The following is a 16333-nucleotide window of genomic DNA, read 5'->3' as shown; positions in this document are numbered from 1 at the left end:
TTTTACTAAGTCTATTTCTTACACTTTATATAACTAGAAGTTATTTAAGGCAATGTTTTTCTCTTATAGGTGTAGATATTCACAATACAGAAGACCTGATTCCTGCCCACTCCTGTCCAAGATTATACAGTAGAAATAATTAATCTGATGGTAAGAAGAGGACTCTAAAGTTCCTAACCACTGTTCATAGCTATTGAAGAGATTCTCTGGAACATACTGTTAAATGTTTTCCTGCTAGAGTGGCTATTGCCAAACTATAAACCTCTTACTTATGCACATTATCTTAAAAGAGGAGTAAAAATAAATAAATCTAAGAGCATGCACCACAAATACTCCTGTGAAAAGATGCCTTCAGAATGAGTTAATAAATAGGTTCAAGCCCTGCTCACTGCATTCTGTTGTTAAGACGGCATTCCCAGTCCTACCTCACAGTTCCAGCTGAGTTTGTTCATTTTGTGGAGCACAGAAACTTTCTGATTTGCCTTCTCTCAGACATAATTGCTACATGCGTGAAACAGTAAAGATTATTTTGTCAGGGTTATTGTAGTAGTAAGATATGAGATCCTCAGACATGAATGTGCTTGCCCAGATGAATAAAAGTTACAAAATGGTTGAGGTTGGAAACAGACCTCTAGAGGTGATCTTGTCCAACCCCTGTCAAAATAACCCTAGTGTATTTACAAGAAACAGACTTTTTCTATGCTCTGATCTAAGATGGTATGAAAGTTTAAATATTGTCAAATCTATATTCAGCAGACAAAAAGTATTTTTTAATCCAACCACAGAACTTGGGTCTTCTGAGACTCAATTCAAAGTTCCTAATTAGCTCTTTTACCTATATATTCTGTTTCCACATATCATGAAACAGAAATTGGCCATGAGGGAGAAGGCTGCTGATAAAGAACAGAAAATTCAAATGTATCTGCTGAGACAACAACTGACAATTAGGCAGAAGGTGAAAATACATAATCTTGAACAAGTTAGGGAAGGGCAAAGGGCAGGCTAGCAGATGTGCATGAAGTGTTCAGTGGCTTGAGGAGCCTTGGGATAATGAATTCAATGGGCAAGAGCATGAAAACAAAGACAAATGGCTGCTCCATGGAGGTGGCGTTTGTGTAGCATGATGTGGCAATTTGCACATGTGCCCTTGGCTACTGATACATGATTTGGGATGTTCTATCAGACCTCAGTTGTTTATTTTCCCTTTCAGTTTGACAGCCTTTGTGTTTGCCTTTAAACAAGTAATTTTGCTGCCCAGTGAGACAGAAGCAAACAGAGAAGGTTGTTAATAGGCTATCTGCACTGCCATGGCAATCTCCTTGGGAGACAGCATGGAGGTTCAGCCAGCATGGCTTTGTCTTGCAGCCAAGTCACTTTTCAAACAGCTTGTCCAGGCCCAGAAGCTTTTCCAGCAGCCTGCATGCTGCAGAAGGCCACACGATTATTCTGCTAGAGAGTGAGAACCCGCCAAGCCAGAGCTCTGTCACTATATTAAGTAAGAGTTTGTGAGGAAGCCGTGTGAATTAATCAGGGAGTCAGACAGCAACTTGACTAAATCACTAAGGAAGAGTCCTACAGTTGTAATGAGTTATTGTGTCCCCTGCTCTGGGGAAAAAGGAACATATGTGTCAGGAAGCTACACTGACTATATAAAATAACCTGGACAAATTACATGGGGATCTACTGCAGAACAAGAAAAAAAAAAAAAGTGACTGTACTTCTTTTTCTCCCAAGAACCATTGTCACAGAATAGTGCCTGCTTGTTTATTTTCTACTCAGCTGAAAATCTAAAGATAAAACCAGGATATTTCAATTGCTTATATGTATTACACAGGGAGCGACAGAATTAGGTAAAGAGGAAAATAATTGCCTTTTAAAAATCACTGATCCGACAAAGAAATCTGGTTTGCAGCTGTGAAAAGTTCAAGCTATTCTGTTCTGAAAGTGGCAGGCTTGTGCTTCAATGGCGACTGCACAAAGCCTGCCTGGATTCTCCAGCGTGTCACTGGGCAAATAGAAAAATGTATATATTCAAACTTGAGTACTTAATGGTTATTAATGGAGAACCTATGGTACAGCAAGTTGATCATTAATGTATGTGAAATATTCTTACATTGCACATCCTCAACAGCAGTTCACCCAACATCCTAAAATTCAGGAAGACTACAGTTATATATTTTAAAGTATAATATCTAGAAAAGTACCTAAGGAGACCTTATAAAAGATAATTTTTGAGTAATCTTCCTAAGAGAATGTGAAAGTTTACGAAAACTGTAGTCTTAGATTTTGTTTGTTTGTTTGTTTCTAATCTATGATAGAGCTAAGTATAGTCCTGTCCTGTCCAGTCCTCTCCTCTCCTGTCCTGTCCTCTCCTCATCTTTGCACATCTGATACCTCTTCCTTGTTTGTCTGATCTGCACGTATGTTCCTCACAATGCATCTGAGTACATTCTTATGAAAGATATGGTTTTAACTCTATTTGACTAATGTGGGACTGAGACACCGTGATTATTGCCTGTGTTTCTTAGCAACTGCCTGAGATGCTTGATTTGTTGAGGCTTACAAAGAGAGTCTGTGGCAGAGAGCAGTGCTGGCCCATTCTCTTCCCTTCCAAAATTCCCATATAACCAAGGACACTGGAGCTACTAGGCAGACACCCCTTATTCCAGGGCTAACATGAAGTAATTCCACTGAACATTTCTACAAGAAGAGGATCATTAATATTAGGCTAGCTTAATCTCTCTGGCTCTGGTTCAAGACCCTGGTCCACAGAGTACCCAGCTGTGTTCCCGTTATTGTCCATATTCCTTACCGAACATAGCAGGTTAGTTCATCAAGCTGAATGAGGTCCTGCTTCATTCTCTAGTGCATTAGCTTCTTTTAAACCTTATTCTATATTAGCTGACTCATTGCAGCATACAGCTTTTAAAACTAAAGGACACAGTGTGCATAAACTTTGTAGTTAAGATAACAGAGTGATCTTCATTTGTGTATGGTAGCAGTTCTCCCACATAGCACAGGAGATAAACTGCTGCTCGAGGCATGTGACAGCCTTTAACACTTATTTGCCTTTTTAGAGTTCCAGCAAAATTTCAAGGAAGAAGTGACAATCACCCCTCACCAATTACTTTTTCCCACCAAAATCTCTTCCTTCAGAATGTATCAAGAAAAAAAAAACAAAAACCCTCAACTCTCATTAGGGGGTTATTGTCTGTAGTTGAGGATGTAAAGAGGAAAATAAAAACCCCTATTGCTAGGCTAAGAAAGTATTCCCTTCCTGAGTGTATAAATGTTAATCGGATAAAATAAAAGGCAGTACTAATGGCTGATTTAAACCCAAAAGCCCAGAGACATTTACATTCAGTGCATTCACCCAAGTAAGTCTCTCTACTGAAGTAGGGTAGATGATGCAGTTTTCAGCCACAATCATGACGCCTAAGATCAACTGGGTAAGTCAAGTACAAAAAGCGAATCTAGCTCACTTTCCTGATTTTTATTATCGCTTTATTTTTACTTAATGTTCCTTTTTATCATTTAATTTAATCTTCATTTGAAGGGTTGTAGTTTCTACATCAGAGATGTAACAATATACAAGGAGATCCCCTTTGAATCAGTCTGACCTGAGTGAAAGTGAGAAAGCTAACGGAAGCTGCAATAATACTGTTGCATTTCTTTATTAATCTTTATTATGCTATAATTTTTACACAGGAAAAAGAGGTTTGCGTGTCAATGCTGGTACTGCATATAATGCTTTCTTGATACTGGCCTTAAAGAATTCTCCATCTACCCAGTATTAGATGGGAATCATGAGCAAGGGCCTGAAGAGTCTGTACCCAGCTTATTTTGTCTCTACCAGTTTTGTGATAAATCTCCCATCTTCCACTGAGTAACATGGTCTCAGGGATCAGGCAACAGGACAAACAGAAGGCTGCAGCTGACTACAGGCTTCTATTTTGGCATGCTACCTTGAGGGCTGGCGTATTTCTTCATTACTGCTCTATATGCACCACCTCCAAGTGATAAACGCATGAAATACCCAAAATGAGACATAATCTGAGAACTGGAAAAACAGAGGTTTCCTTTGCAGATAGTGATCAAAGGGCACCTCATTTCAATTCCAGCCAGCATACAGACAGCCTATGTCAGGTTTATCTGACAGTGCATCTGAGCTAAGTTCTTCCACATCATTTGGCATTGTGAATTTTAACAACAAAAAGTGTATTGTCAAGAGAATTTGCTAAGAACTTTTCTTTACCTTGTCTGTGCTATTGCCACATCTTAAACTTCATTGAAATCAATAGGCAGTATAACAAAGCCAAATAATATCACTTACCTATATTTCCACGTGCTCTGAGCCAGGGCTTCCCAGAGGACTCCAAAAGGTCACATATAACCTGCAAAGAATTTGTAGAAGACTTTTCAAAGGAAGTCCTTGCTTGAGACATTGCATTTAATGTAGGCATTACACTGAAGATTAATTTTGTTATACAGCCCTCCTAAACTGATTTCTGATGTTTTAGCATCCTCTCATGAGCAAAACTTGGAAGTCCTTCCTCAAGATTTTCTAAACCACAGATCTTTTATTTTTAAATTATCAATGCTTGTTTCTATTTGAAGGTGACAACTCTGGGAAAGTTTGAACAAAATGCCTTCAGGCCTCTGATTTATGAAACAATGTTAAAAATACATATTCTGGCGTTCATTTCAATGACTGCCTCTTACTACCAGCATTAACATGACAGTTCTCTTCATGATTACAAAAACAAATATCTCCACCCAGATGCATTACTGAGATGGTAAGGCTGATGGATCCTGGAGTCTGGTTTTAGAACATAGAAGGAACTCGTTCTCTGAATATTTGTAAGAACTAGGCAGAATTGATATTGCAGTAGAGTAGTGTGCTTGCTATATGAATTAAGGTGATACTTTCCAAGATATTCTCCTTGCATAAAATATTCACTTTTCAATCAAAATATAGAACATTAATAGCACCCATATTGAAGCACAGAAAAACAAAGAAAATAAAAGTACACACAATTGAAGGTATAACTGGGGAAATAGAGAGTGGCTAGGAATAGACAGCTGCAAGGAAAGCATATCTGAACAGAAACCTCAGGCTTTACATTAAATTGATATTTTATCCAAAATTTGTTTTAACTCCTTGTATTAGACCTCAGCCCAGGTGGTGATCTGCATGTTGAGAGCATAAATCCACAAGTGTCAAACGTGGGCACAAGCTGCGCCTTCAGTCACATGTATTCACTTAAAAGGATCTCAAGGGATGGTCAAATAAGACAAGATCAAACAGAGCACTGAACGTAATAATAATAATAATAATAATAAAAAAATAAAAATCTTATTTAGGAACCTCCTGTTTGTTTCACAAAAGTTTATTCCTTGTGTATTAGCAAGAAGCATATTTGCTCTTTCCTTTCCAAGGTTCACACCTTAGGTTGCTAAACTGTCAGTCCTATTGCTTCTTTCCCTGGATATCAGTATGAAGGAATTGCATCTTTGCAGCATGAAACCAGCCCATCTTGTTCCTCCTCACAGCAACTGTCAAGAGGAGTGCTCTGACTTCGCAGGAGAGAAAATGGATTTCTTAGATGCACCACTGATATACCTCAGTGCGTACAGCCTGGGGAAGTCTTACAGATCTTCCACACAGCACTGACTCAGGGGACTGAGAACCACAGTTGAATTTCCATACAAAGCTGACACCAGTGATTGTGCCCATGCTGTGTAAAGCAGTTATATTATCCTTTTAGTTGACATGGGTACTTCAAATGCTTTTACATCCACTTTGAATACTGAGTTTGAATAACCTGGGTATATCCACCAGCAGCTTTATCTCTGAGAGATTAAATATGTAATATTTTATAACCCAATTTAAAGATGTCCCATGCAAAATTCAGGATTGGTTTTCAATATGTAATTTTCTGTTAATTTTTAAACAAGCTTTTGCAACTCTTTTCATTTTATTATTTGGATTTGTGGAATGATTAACATATCAAAATACAAAAATCTACAGAAAATGTGATATTTAATCATTAATCTATTCTTGTAAAATGAAATTTTAACCAATCATAAATTTAGATGCAATCAGAACTATATCTGTCACTATATAATTAGATAGCTTAGTTGTCAAATAACAGAAATCCATTATCCTTACTTAAACCTCTAGTTTCCAAGGCAATTTGGTCTCTAAAGCTCTGAAGAGCTGGTAGTTAAGTAAGTGTAGGTTTTTTGCGTTTGTTTTTTTTTTTTTAATTATTATTATTATTATTTTTAACATAGAGAAAACTAAAATTCAAAATGAAGGACAAAGACTTATGGAACAGTAACAAAATGAAGTGAAATCACATAATAAAAATTTAAAAAAGTAAATAAAGAAGAAGAGTGCCTAGAAGACATCTTGAATATTGTTAGAAAACTCCACTGTTGCAAGAGTCTTTATCCAATGCTTTTTATCATTAATGAATGGACTCCATTAATGGAGTCTCCAGATACTTTATTTCACTTTTTGCAAATCTACTCATAGCAAGGTTTAGAAATAATGCAAAAAGAAGCTTACATGAAAAAGAAATTAAAAGAATAACCCTAATAACGGATTTGGGAAGAGGGGAAATGGACAACCCTCATTTGCTCTTCAGAGAAATCCATTCAATTGAACTAGCTTCTAAAACCAGAAGAAAAATAGAAATATGTAGATTATAGATTAGATTGTAGATCAATGCAGGACTTATTTTGAGCTGCGCTGGTTTTCCATTTGTGGAATAGCTTGTGATAAAACAACAACAACAACAAATTATGTATGACTAATTTATTAGTTTATCTTTTTTTCTCCCTTTTCTCATGCCTATGGGAGTGGAACTACCATTTAATTACTGTGACTCTTTCACTGTACTTATCCAAGTTTTCCCTCTTCAGAACTTGTATTCCCTCTACAACCTTCTTTTCTACCCGTCTTTTTTATTCTCAAATTTCTCTCATTATGAATCCTAATCTGGTATGCTTTGCAGGATGGATCATTATTATTAGGGAATGCTATGCAAGATAGGAAACAAAAAAATTGTGTATATGTAAACTCAGTTGACTATACAACATAGTCACTGAAAATTGCATCTTACTGGGGTTCTTCCCTCAAGTGATGAATAATGACCTTCCTGTCATTCAAGAGAGCTTAAGAAAGCAAAAGCTTGCATAGAGGATACTAGAGACATAGTTCATCTGATAGGTTTTATCACAAAAGTTTCTCTCTTCAATACTGGATCTCATGTCAGTGTTTCTTGCCAATGAGCTTGTTTGTCAAACAGGAATGTTATTTCCTGCAAATTCTATGTGTCAGTCCCTTTGGACACCATGAAAAACAATTTTCACAATGGAAGTAAACTGTAAAGCTATCAATCCAGAAGCTTCAGAAACAGTGTCAAACACTGCTGTATACTGTCTGGTTTCCTTGAGACCAACCTGGTAAGGATCACTGTATCCAAGAAGCCTAATGGTCAGAAGCTCTAACTTTAGTCGGTACAACAGTACATGTGGTTTTGGCACATAAATGACAACAGTCTTGAAAAAATAAGGCTATTTTCACAGATAACTCTGCAGCTGTCATTGTACTAGGAAAGGAGGAGGATAGATGGACCATGCTTCTAATCCTAACAGCATTCTCATACAGCTTTAATCCTTCACTTCTTTTGAGAAGATATTTCCCAATCCTACACCTCCAATATCAAAAAACTTTTTTATTGCCCCATGGTAAAACTTCATTTTCACAACAGATTAAAAAACATTGAGCATCTATAATTGAAAAAGAGGACATATAATTTGGTTTTGTAATGGCAGTAAAATACCCCGATATTTCTTCCCTCTTATTCCCTCATGCAGTCCAGTGATGTTTTTGCCTTTTTTATTGCAGAAGCCTGTTAAAATACTGCCTTAATTGCTTGCTGTTTATTATTATTATTATTGTTGTTGTTGTTGTTGTTATTATTATTATGTGGTTTTGGTGGGTTTGGTTTTTCTGTTTCTTTGTTTCTGTTTTTTGTTTTTTCTTTTATTTATTTTTTTTTAAAGTTTGATTTGCTTTTGGAAAGGCATGTAATACTTTGGCACAGTCTGCTATGCCACTGCTGTGCCTCTCACTTGTTCTGTTCATGCCATCCACAATTTAGACAGCTGAAACTCAAAAAAGAGCCAACATAAGAGAATGGAAGTCGGGAGGTGGTTGTGTCATGCAGATACTGATGTGGGTGTTGATGTGCAAATTATCCGTGGGCCTGGCTGCTACACATTACCTGCTTCCCCCCAAATGAGGTAATTGGCAAGATGAATTCCAGTAGGCAGCTATTTGGCATGTGCTGTCCTTCCCCTCCTGTGTCTTGGGCTTTCAGACAGACTAAGAATTATCCATGTGGCAAACATCTGGATTTACACAGCAGCCAGTAGAGCTAATCTGTTCTGGCACAGAGAAGAGACACGTGCAGAATGGAGCTAACAACCCTAAATCAGAACCTGGTGAGGAGCAGGCCAGTACCACTCTACTGTCCTTTCATCTGGAAAAGTAGAATTTAGGGAGAGGATTACAAAGAATTAGAGATTTTAGGGAAAGGATTAGCTTGGCTGCTTAATGGCACATGGACATTATCTAGCACCTTCACAGAAGCTTATGTCTAAAACCATAATAATCTGGGTTTTGTTGCTAGGACTGTTTTATCAGGCAGGCAACAAAATGAAGCGAAGTAAACTCCAAAACAAAAGAGCAACATCTGATAGGGCTCACGGGAAAGTAAACAAGCTTACAACTGTGCTAATGTATGCTATTAACACATATGGTCCAGCTCTTTTGGGCTAGCAGAATGTGTCTGTCACCATCCAGAGGTGGGAATGATAAATTGTACACAAGCCTGCAGGAAACTATAGTTACAATCCATCTAATACAAACAATGGATAGACCAGAAAACCTTTTAATCTAGGAATAAAAGGGACATAAATATTGTAAGAGAAAACTTAAAGAGATCTCAGACACTTATAGGTTTTCTTAGCTTCTTGTATGGTTATTTGCTCACTTAGATACACAGGAGATAGATAAGAAAATAGCTTTTTTTTCAAAGATATTCAGTAAGAAAGGGGTCCTGTTGCTTTGCAAGCAACTCCAAAATTTTCCCCATAATATTTGCCAGGTTTAGGAGGAGATTTTTACAAATATCCCCAAACATATCTTGTAATCTTGCTTCTTTCAGGCTATAAACTGTTTTCTGGGTATTTGGGTTGTTTTTGTACTTGCTGGAAGAACCAGAAATTAGCAAAAGGTGTTGCACAAAAGATGGAGTGACCATCAGTTTCCTTTGAAAGCAGAAATCGTATAAAGGCAATTGAAGTAGTTGAAAGCATGTGACTACAGGATCAGCTCCATTTGGATTCTTAATGAATCCAATATTTGTATGTACCTGTGAGGTGACACCATGATGATTACCATGCCTCAGATGGAGGAAGCACGTGATTATGTGCAGTTATCATGAACAATCTGTTTTACTGTCTTCTATCCATCTCTTTACCTCTGATATTTCCAGTATCAGAAATACTGATTATCATTTTTTCTATGGGGGAAACATTTCAATCTCTCAGCAAAATGATGACTTCTCACTGAATTATACTGACCTGAGCTGCGAGATGATTGGCCTAGAAGATACCAGGCTCTTTTTTTATTACTGAAAGAGATGTGGAGGGCACAACAGCTGGAAAACAAGGATTACAGACATGATAAAAGTGGGACTGAAACGTAAAACACTTCTTTTTCCCATGGCAGGTGTTGATTAGATGAAGAGTACCTGCTGAGGTTAAGCAAATAACAGCCTTTGCTGGCTTTTATTATATGAAGCTGGAAAAATTTGATAGCTAAAATGTAACATCATGTCATGAATTATATTCCTAGTTTCAGTAGTATCTTTGGTTGACTCCAGCTCTAAAAATATTAATAGGATATGCTGAAGGGGATAATGAGACAGTGGTACTTCAATGTTTTTCTCAGTGATGTCACAGAGGGGTTTATTGATTCTATTTAACTCCTAATTGGTTCACATTATTAAATTACCAGCATTCAGACTAGAAATTAGTTTAAATGATCAGTCAATGGAAAATAAGGTCAAGATTATTAGTGACAGACTGGAGAGGCAGATAAATAGATCAATAGAAAGAAATAAAGATAGATCAATCAGAAGCTTAGATTCAACACAAAAAGTAGGTCAAGCATTTTTCTTGTTCTTAATTACATACCCATTGGCTTTTTCTATGGGGACTAGAAATCTTTTTCTAGACTGCATAATTATAATTCTCAGATCTGACTGATCACGTCAAATCTTAAAGCAGAACAAATAGTGAAAACTAGGCACACTGAGATATTGAGCCATCAAATTACATTAGTAAAGTCAGAGCTTAATGGAATCCTCTACTATTTCCACCGAATTCAAATATGGATATCATTGAAATACTTTAAAAAATAAACCCTCCACATTAATTAAACAAACTTAAAATAAATCATTCTAGACTGGTGCATAACCTTAAGGTTATACTGTTAAATTAGGCTGATTGTAAACTGGCTGCCATTTTTTTCTAACATATCTCGACATGAATAATTGAAAACAATGCACAGCCCTATTCTAACTAATATCCCAAATTGAGGATTTTCTTTTTCTTGCCTTTGTTCTGCCATACAACTGGAACATGTTAGAATATGTACTAAACTTTCCAGTTTAATAAACTGTTTCTGAGCTTGTCTCAGCCACATCCAGAAAGTCTTACATTTTGGCCTCATTAGCCAAGAATAGGCTGAATTCTTACTAATGATCACTAGGGATCACTCAGATTTCTGCACAAACTAGGACAAGCTATTTCACTTTTCTGTGCCTTCACTTTCCTGTCTGAAAACAAAGATACTGATTTTTGTCCTCTTTTCTTTAAATGAGTTTAGATGTTGGTGAAGAATACTGTGTAGTGTTAAAAAGAACAATTATTTTATTTTCTAGTTTTCTATCAAAATACCACCTGAGGACTGGATTTTAAAGCCCTGTTAACAATGTTAAAAGGGATATGTCAGTTCTTGGTTTTAGAAAGACTCTTGATTGTACTGCTCACTACTCTGATTAAAATCTGCTTTGGTTACGACTACGTTACTTCATGCAGGGTGTCCTGAAGCTCCCATCCAAGGGATATCTGGGTATAGGGATGCTTTCATGTCTCTCTGTATGCCTCCAAGTGCTCTCACAGGTAGAGCCAGAGGCATGGACAACCTTCCAGGGTTAAGCCTACCAAAGCTTCCCTACCAATGCTGCCTCCAGGAGCAGCTCCTGGCAACCACGCAAGCATTTGTGGCATTGGAAGAGATGGGCATCGGAAAAGGCTGTATTTACTGGTGGATTTACCGTCACCCTTCAGAGAACAAATAAGTTGTCGTGTTGATCCAGATGGATACTTTCTTGGTAGAGTTACCAGGTAATTTATTCACTACACAGTGCAGCTTGAGGAGCATATGAACAGGCTAGTTTCTTGCAGTAGCAGAGGATTAAACTTTGTGAGCAAGGATTTTCCATATTTCAGTGAAAACCAAGCCCTCTGACACAATCATAAACGGTTAATAAGATATAAAACTTTTCCACATGTAATCAGTGTCACAATTTCTGAGCATGGCCTCTACTCTTTTTTGTTGTTGTTTGTTTCTCCTTCTACTATGTCTCACACTCCTTAGTTTTCTCATTGCTGTGCACTTGTCCAAGGTAACAGTTGCTATGTGTTAAAGCTGATTAAAACCATAGAGAAATACATTGAAGAAGTCATTAAAATCACTACTGGAAAGTTTACACAGCCATTTCATGCTTTCAAAAAGTTCCAAAAAGGGGGGGAGGGAAGGAAGGGGAGGGGAAGGGAGAGAGAATAAGGAAAGATTTCAAATAATTCTTCCTGACGGTTATTAAAACACAGGTTTCCAAATATTTGTGCACTACATTTTCAACTCCCATTTGCCCTACAAGTCTCAAATACTGACCTCTCTGACCAAATTAGTTGTCTTGTTTTTCTTTGTCTTCAGTGGCTGTTGGAGCTGCTTTGCTTACTCTTCCAGACTGAGTACCACTTGGAATTTTAAGTCTGCAGAATTCTTCTACCTACAAACAAAAATCAATCTGTATCTGCTGTATAGCAGATAAGGGCAGCACTGGATCCTTCAACAGTCTCCTGATAATGTGCATTATTTTAGGTGTCTAGTCTAACAGTCTCAATACAGCAGAAGAGAAGAGATGAGCTGTCTTTCTCTAGACAGACTCCTCATCAGCCTTTTCAAACTCCTACTGGAAACTCACTGTTTATTCTCTTCTCCTCACCACCCACTCAGGCTTGTTGCGCCTCAGTTGCTGTGTAAAATTCTCCCCTTGATGCTAATGCATAACTCACATCTGCATTAATCCGAGTATATATGTAGAAGCAGTGAGGGGGGAAAATATACCCTCTTGTGAATTTGGGAGCTCCAAGAGCATCTAAAATATGTGTTATCATTTCCTTAAATATACTGTTAAAACATCTCAAACACACTGGATTCTGTTCAAGATACTCGGACATCTGAACTGAGGTGAGTACATTTTCTCCCTGTTTATCTGGTAATGTTCATGCCTATCTGAAAACAAACAGTAAATAACTGCAATACACTTTAGATAATATTTCACCACTGGCATACTAAACTGAAATGTGAAATATTGCATACAAACCTGACAATGAAATTTTGCTCAATATGCCATAAGTCAGACACGTCACATGCATTTCCATTAGCAGCTGAATACTGCATTGACTCTCCAATATATATAAGGAAATTACAAATCAAGTAAGGGGGAAAAAGAGAAAAGAAAATGATTTTTCTTCAATAAACTGCAATTAAAGATGTTACAATTTAAAGGTGTTAAAAGAAAAAAAATGAGAAAAAACTGATGTCACATTTTCTTGATTTTGAGACAAAATTATCTTTACGTGAAAAAAATAACTGTATTTAAAGATAAAATTACTAGGCTGAGAAAATCAAAGTAATAGAGCTATTGCCACAGGGCAGCTAGGCTCATCCTTTTTTACAGTTTTGTTACTAGTAGCAGGCACACAGGTGTACACATACCTTTCTTGCAGATATTTACTTAGTGACTTAAGGTTTGGTAGAAAATAAATTCCTGATTTCCCACACTCAGTGATTTTTCCAAAGGTATCCAGATAGTATGAACCCAGATCTTCCTCACTCTGTGTATCTCTTGTGTTTTACCAGGCCTGCCAAATCCTAGGCACTGGTATTATTATAAGAGGCAGCACAGCACAGTAGAAATACAAGTTCACAGCATCCATTGATGTCAGTTCGTCTCTAAAGCAAAAAGGGGAGAGCAGGGGAAAAAAAAGGAAAAAAGAAACAGAACAGAAATCTGACAAATATGTTCTGGGAAGCAACTGACAATTTTGTTTACTCAAGTTCACAGAGGACAAAAGGTGAGACCTGGAACCAGAAGAGGATTCAATTCATCACATAAGGCAAATGACCTCATGTGATGAAGTTACATCAGTCATCTTCTTAGGTGCCTTCTTGCACATAATATAGCAGTCATGTGCATGATGATCTTCATCACTGTTCTGAGGACACTGATGGATTACAGAACCGACAAGGTCTTTCTAGGACTTAGACGTGTTAGAAGTATTTCTGCTCCATTTGTGAATAAATCAGAGCAACATTTTCAGTGGAAGGCAGGTGTGTCCTTCCTGAGTCCCTTTTGTGCTGCTCTCTGCATACAGGTGATTTGTAGTCAGCTCACCAGCTTGATTGAAACATGAGACAGTTCTAGATACGGGCTAAAACAAATGTTTGCTGCATGGATATTGTCAATAGTGAGTAATTCCTTTCCGTGTAGCTTAAAGTATAAAGTATTGAAAGAAAATAATTAAAAAAAAAAAAAAGACATTAAAGTAGAATAACTCAAAGGTCACAATACTTAAGAGGCAAAATATGTTTCCAATATGTCTGGAAGTTTTTGTGCGTTTAATTTGCTATACAGTTTTAACTTTTCAGATGTTCCCTCTAGGAACAGTTTATCACTAGAAATGCTCCCCAGTCACCAAAAAGTTACAGCAGACATTAACATAATGTCTGCACCCACCATTAAGAACTGCAATATTAATGGGATGATTAATACCCAGAAGTGAATGACAAATAAAACTTGTACTGGCTTGAAGCCAGATATTCTAAGAATGATGAAACAGTTGCACAAGGAAAGACTGTAATTTAAAAAGAAGCAGCGATGAATGCCTGGTTGGAAGGAAAGGAGGAAATAAAAAGAAAGCTAACTACCTTCAGTCCTGAAAATTAAGAGCTATCATTTTATATGGCAGATAATGTAGTAGATCTGGCTTAGATGGGTGTTGCAAAATGTTGAAAAAGCAGAAAACAAGTGAATGAGTCAAAAAAGTTAATGGATGGGAAAACTGACACACAAACAAGTAGACTTGCTGTTCTTTTCCAAGCAGAGTCCTAAATACATTATAACATTTTACACTTAAAATACACCAAGGACTTTTACAAGAATTAAGGGAAATCACATTTATGCAGCACACATGAAGTAAAGCTGAGGCACGTGGCTTTTGATCTAAGAGGCATTTTGCCTACAGTCATGCTGGGCAAGGCAGAACTAATATACAGGTCTATGAATTATTTTTCTGTCCATTAGACCCCTTCCAACTTGAAGCATAGCACGTAATGACTTGCAATATTCCTGAACCCATTGATTTGCACCAGCTTTGCACCCATACCTTTTGGTAATGCTCTCAGCTCTTTTTACTCTATTTTCTATCCTCATAATTCTAACTGAAGAATTTCTCAACCAGATTTTTCATTTTTATACAATCACATTTCCTCACCATCCTCTGCCTTTCCTTAATTTGGATTTTACCTATTTATACTGGAGCTCTGATTATAAGATTGTCTTACTCAGTTTGTCTGTCTCTCGATCAAATAGATTAAAAACGCTTAGGCCTTTAATATGACATTTTTCTCATGTTCTTCATTCTCTAATGTTATATACTGATTTTTCTCTATCTTCATCTCGGAAATCTTCTCCTCAGAGCATCTCCATCTTCTGCCTACTTCTCTTGAAAATATAACCTTAATCATTTGAACAAAAGGACAATGCCTCTTTCTTAAATGAATGTATATGCTGGGAAAATTACCACTGCATTTAGATTAAATTCTCTTCTCTGTATTCTTCTGTAGGAGTCAGCTTCCAGAGCAAACCCAACATTGTTAAGTGCTAACGCTTACTGTGCTTAAGTGGCAGCCAAGATCCTTAGGAACTCTTGAAAGAGCCAGACAGTTTGGTCTACTGCTTTGAATGAAATATAATGATACATTTAGGAGACAATATGTTAAGATTGTCTTGTCAGCTCAGAGAATATTTGCTGACATGCTGAGGGACTCTAAAAAACATTGTTATTTCCTATTACACCACATGACAAAGGATTAAAAAAAAATAAAATTAAAGGATTTCTGCTTTACTAAAAAAAAAAAAAGTCATACCTGTATAAAAATGTTTATACAGCTGAAGGCAAAAAAAAGATCTCAGATATGAGTTTATCTTTGTTAAATGGGTGTTTTACTAGATATATTCTGTTGGAGAAAGTCAAAGACTAAGGTTGGGAATTGTTCAAAACTCCTAAGCACTTCAGATGTGCATTTAATCCTTGGCTTTGCAGAATGTCACACTAATATAATTGATTTAAGTCTTACATACAAACTCACACCAACGTCCGAAATCTTAAATGTCAAGTAGCTGTGTAATATTAGAGATAGTGTCTTCTGATAAGGACACACCACTATGTGTAGGTACCTTAATTCATCTGACTTCCCCTGGTGGAAAAATGTTCTATATTCAAAAGTATATTTTCATGGTTATTTAGGAAACTATTCAATCATTATCTTTAATATCAGCAGTCTTTGCAAAACAGTTTCTTAGATAAATCAGACTAATTAGAAACCCTTCACTGAAATCAGGCCTTAAAAATATTAAATAAGTAGCAAACCCAGAGTACTCTCTCTTTTTTTTTTTTTTTTAAATGTATGTCAGACTAGGAGTCTACATACATATTGTTCCAATATTGAAAAGGAATTTGTAAGGGGAGTTTTGTTTGGAAAAGAAATATCAGAAAAGACTACATGTATCTACCACTCCCAGAGAGTTAGAGGAAAATATGAGATTCATTACCTGGAGGTGACACACTGACTTTTTAAGGAAATTCATCTATTTATTTGCACTTTGAAAAAGACTTT

The 16333-nt window shown here is 36.8% G+C and overlaps 1 protein-coding gene and 1 long non-coding RNA gene across 25 annotated transcripts in view; one reads left to right on the top strand and one right to left on the bottom strand.

Annotated features, from left to right (window-relative positions):
• Positions 1-16333, bottom strand: part of LOC308176932 — a 38436-nt gene that overhangs the window by 9864 nt on the left and 12239 nt on the right. For both annotated transcript variants that reach the window (XR_013938741.1, XR_013938742.1), the window contains 2 exons: positions 13151-13387; positions 4334-12158 (listed from right to left, as the gene is read on the bottom strand). This is a non-coding gene — a long non-coding RNA (uncharacterized lncRNA). The remainder of the gene's footprint in view (positions 1-4333; positions 12159-13150; positions 13388-16333) is intronic.
• Positions 1-16333, top strand: part of LOC308176931 (uncharacterized protein) — a 112037-nt gene that overhangs the window by 83516 nt on the left and 12188 nt on the right. For 15 of the 23 annotated variants that reach the window (XM_080553385.1, XM_080553423.1, XM_080553424.1 and 12 more), the window contains one exon: positions 70-7937. In XM_080553385.1, the coding sequence (XP_080409511.1) occupies positions 70-133 (64 nt within the window). In that variant the 3' untranslated portion in view covers positions 134-7937. Of the gene's footprint in view, positions 1-69; positions 7938-8174; positions 8305-12082; positions 12579-16333 lie in introns of those variants that run through there. The other 8 variants (XM_080553400.1, XM_080553398.1, XM_080553399.1 and 5 more) reach the window with 4 other exon arrangements.

Source organism: Anser brachyrhynchus (assembly GCF_964034855.1).
Source record: "Anser brachyrhynchus genome assembly, chromosome: 13".
Classification (NCBI taxonomy): domain Eukaryota; kingdom Metazoa; phylum Chordata; class Aves; order Anseriformes; family Anatidae; genus Anser; species Anser brachyrhynchus.
Note: the sequence above shows the minus strand (reverse complement) of the source record. Positions and strands in the feature narration are given on the sequence as shown.